The sequence below is a fragment of the Odontomachus brunneus genome, unplaced genomic scaffold (genome assembly GCF_010583005.1).
Source record: "Odontomachus brunneus isolate Ranch 3 - 2012 unplaced genomic scaffold, Obru_v1 Obru_scaffold_057, whole genome shotgun sequence".
Taxonomy (NCBI): domain Eukaryota; kingdom Metazoa; phylum Arthropoda; class Insecta; order Hymenoptera; family Formicidae; genus Odontomachus; species Odontomachus brunneus.
In genome coordinates, this window is record NW_022639507.1 from 1,652,705 (window position 1) to 1,654,724 (window position 2,020).

The 2,020-nt window shown below is 31.7% G+C and overlaps 2 protein-coding genes across 3 annotated transcripts in view; one reads left to right on the forward strand and one right to left on the reverse strand.

Annotated features, from left to right (window-relative positions):
• LOC116845703 overlaps window positions 1-1,050 on the forward strand; it is an 8,481-nt gene extending 7,431 nt beyond the window's left edge. For both annotated transcript variants that reach the window (XM_032818724.1, XM_032818722.1), the window contains exons 5-6: window positions 134-301; window positions 523-1,050. In XM_032818724.1, coding sequence (XP_032674615.1) covers window positions 134-301; window positions 523-661 — 307 coding nt within the window. In that variant the 3' untranslated portion in view covers window positions 662-1,050. The remainder of the gene's footprint in view (window positions 1-133; window positions 302-522) is intronic.
• Window positions 1,051-1,052: 2 nt separating this feature from the next.
• The window catches only part of LOC116845702 (SET and MYND domain-containing protein 5), an 8,002-nt gene continuing 7,034 nt past the window's right edge, over window positions 1,053-2,020 (reverse strand). The window contains exons 4-5 of the mRNA XM_032818721.1: window positions 1,806-1,983; window positions 1,053-1,723 (exon numbers count right to left, since the gene is read on the reverse strand). Coding sequence (XP_032674612.1) covers window positions 1,398-1,723; window positions 1,806-1,983 — 504 coding nt within the window. The 3' untranslated portion in view covers window positions 1,053-1,397. The remainder of the gene's footprint in view (window positions 1,724-1,805; window positions 1,984-2,020) is intronic.

Genomic DNA, 2,020 nt, shown 5'->3' on the forward strand with positions numbered 1-2,020 from the left:
ATAAATTATTTATATATATATATATATATATATATATATATATATATATATATATATATATATACTTACTATAAGTATTTTGCAATTAAATTATCACATTGTCGTCATAAGTAACTGACAAATTTTATTACAGAAACACTGGTATAGATTATACGCAAGCCAAACAACGAGAAAATTACGCCAAACAGTGTTTTGGTGAAGATCCTCCAACCTTGGAATCACTGGTTATACATGGACCACAGGAATCTATACATCATCGTGATTTAGCCTCAGTATTACCTTCTGATACCATACGGATGAAGTAAGGATAATATCTTATGAATATATTTACAATTAAGAGATAAAGATATAATTATAAGAGATTTGTTGTAATGTTTTTTTAGAAAGAAATTTATAAGATTTATATTTTCTTAGATTCAATACAAATTTGTAATTTTTTATGTGAAATTTATAAAACTGACTGCATAATTTATAAGATTCTTTCTATACATTACCATTAATTTTTACTTCTGTTTGTTTCAGCTGGGAATTTCGTAGTCACAACGTAGCCAGGTTCTTGTCCAGTTTAATCGTAAAACATGTATTTGTATTACCTTTACCCGACTATGTAGCTAATCTCATAACGTTAGGCAAAAACGAATTGACACTTCGGACCGACTGATACGCTTTGCAGCAACTGTTTACATTTTTACGAAAAAATTATTATTTAGTGGTTCACATATGATACTTCCTATTATTTATACTAAAATGAATTGTAATTAGTGTGGCTATGACAATTGCGGCGGCGGAGAGGGGAAGGGGGGGTAAATGACTGTAAAATATTAATTTTATAAATAATAATAGATCCGCATGTGAGCATCTCACGAAATCGCAAAATATTCTTTGTATTGTAATAATTAATTTTGTACGAAGACTAGGTATTAGGACTACATAAATTGTATCTGCAGAGTGTGACCAGTAATTTAAACCTGTGTAAAATATGATGCTGCAATATAATGGAGCAGTAATAAAAATTAATGTTACTGAGTAACAAAGATGAGAGAATCAAAATGTTGTGTTAACTTTTTATTATATATATTTCACATTATTACATAGAAATACTATTAAAGCTTCTATCACATTAATAAAAGTACATTTCTCAAAATTTTATTCAAGTTTATATTGAATAATATACTAGGTTTTTATCAGTATTTCTCTACACGCTACGCACGTCGTTGATCTTTACAATGACCGCTCGGTGTGCATAATACTCAAGTGAATCGTAACAAAAGGAGGATTTTGTTAGATAATCGTTATATTCTTCATAGTGGATTAGATTCTTCATAGTGGATTATTCAATATATCCAACGTTGTCTTGCATATTATGGATTATTATATTAACATTCTCTCGTATGCCTTCAACTGGATGCGTCTTCCGCCTCTTCTTCGTCGGATGTCATGTCGGGATCATTGGTTTGCGATTGGCATTTGTCGCAACGACAAACGAACAGATACAAGGAGCTCAACGCCTTCTGCCTAGAATATCTACTTCTCTCGAGCTCGCATTCCTCGAGGTAACTCGTACAGATTTCTTCCTCGGGTTGTATATCCCGTATCGCTTTCAACACTAATGTGTTATTCGAATAAGGAAATTCCACGATTGCATTTGGTACACAACTGTGATTTACTGCTGATTGTAGAATGTAGAGACCGGATCCTTCATTATTTAAAAATGAGCCTACCACTGTGATAAAAAAACAAACTTTTAACTTTTACTAAGATATTAACATTCACAGAATAGCTACGATGAGAACGATGTAAATTACCTTCTTCCATATCATCGTAAATTCGGTCTATCAATTTGTCGATGTAAATTCTTTGATCTTTATGCAGATCTAAAGCAGACACATTTTTTACCCAACGACTGAAAGCGCTCGTACCAATTCCTTGTGCGTTCGTTCCTACTAAGGCTAGTAAACTTCTAAATCCGTCTGGTGTAAACCACTAAAAACCATAATTTTTTCATCAATATCAGTATATA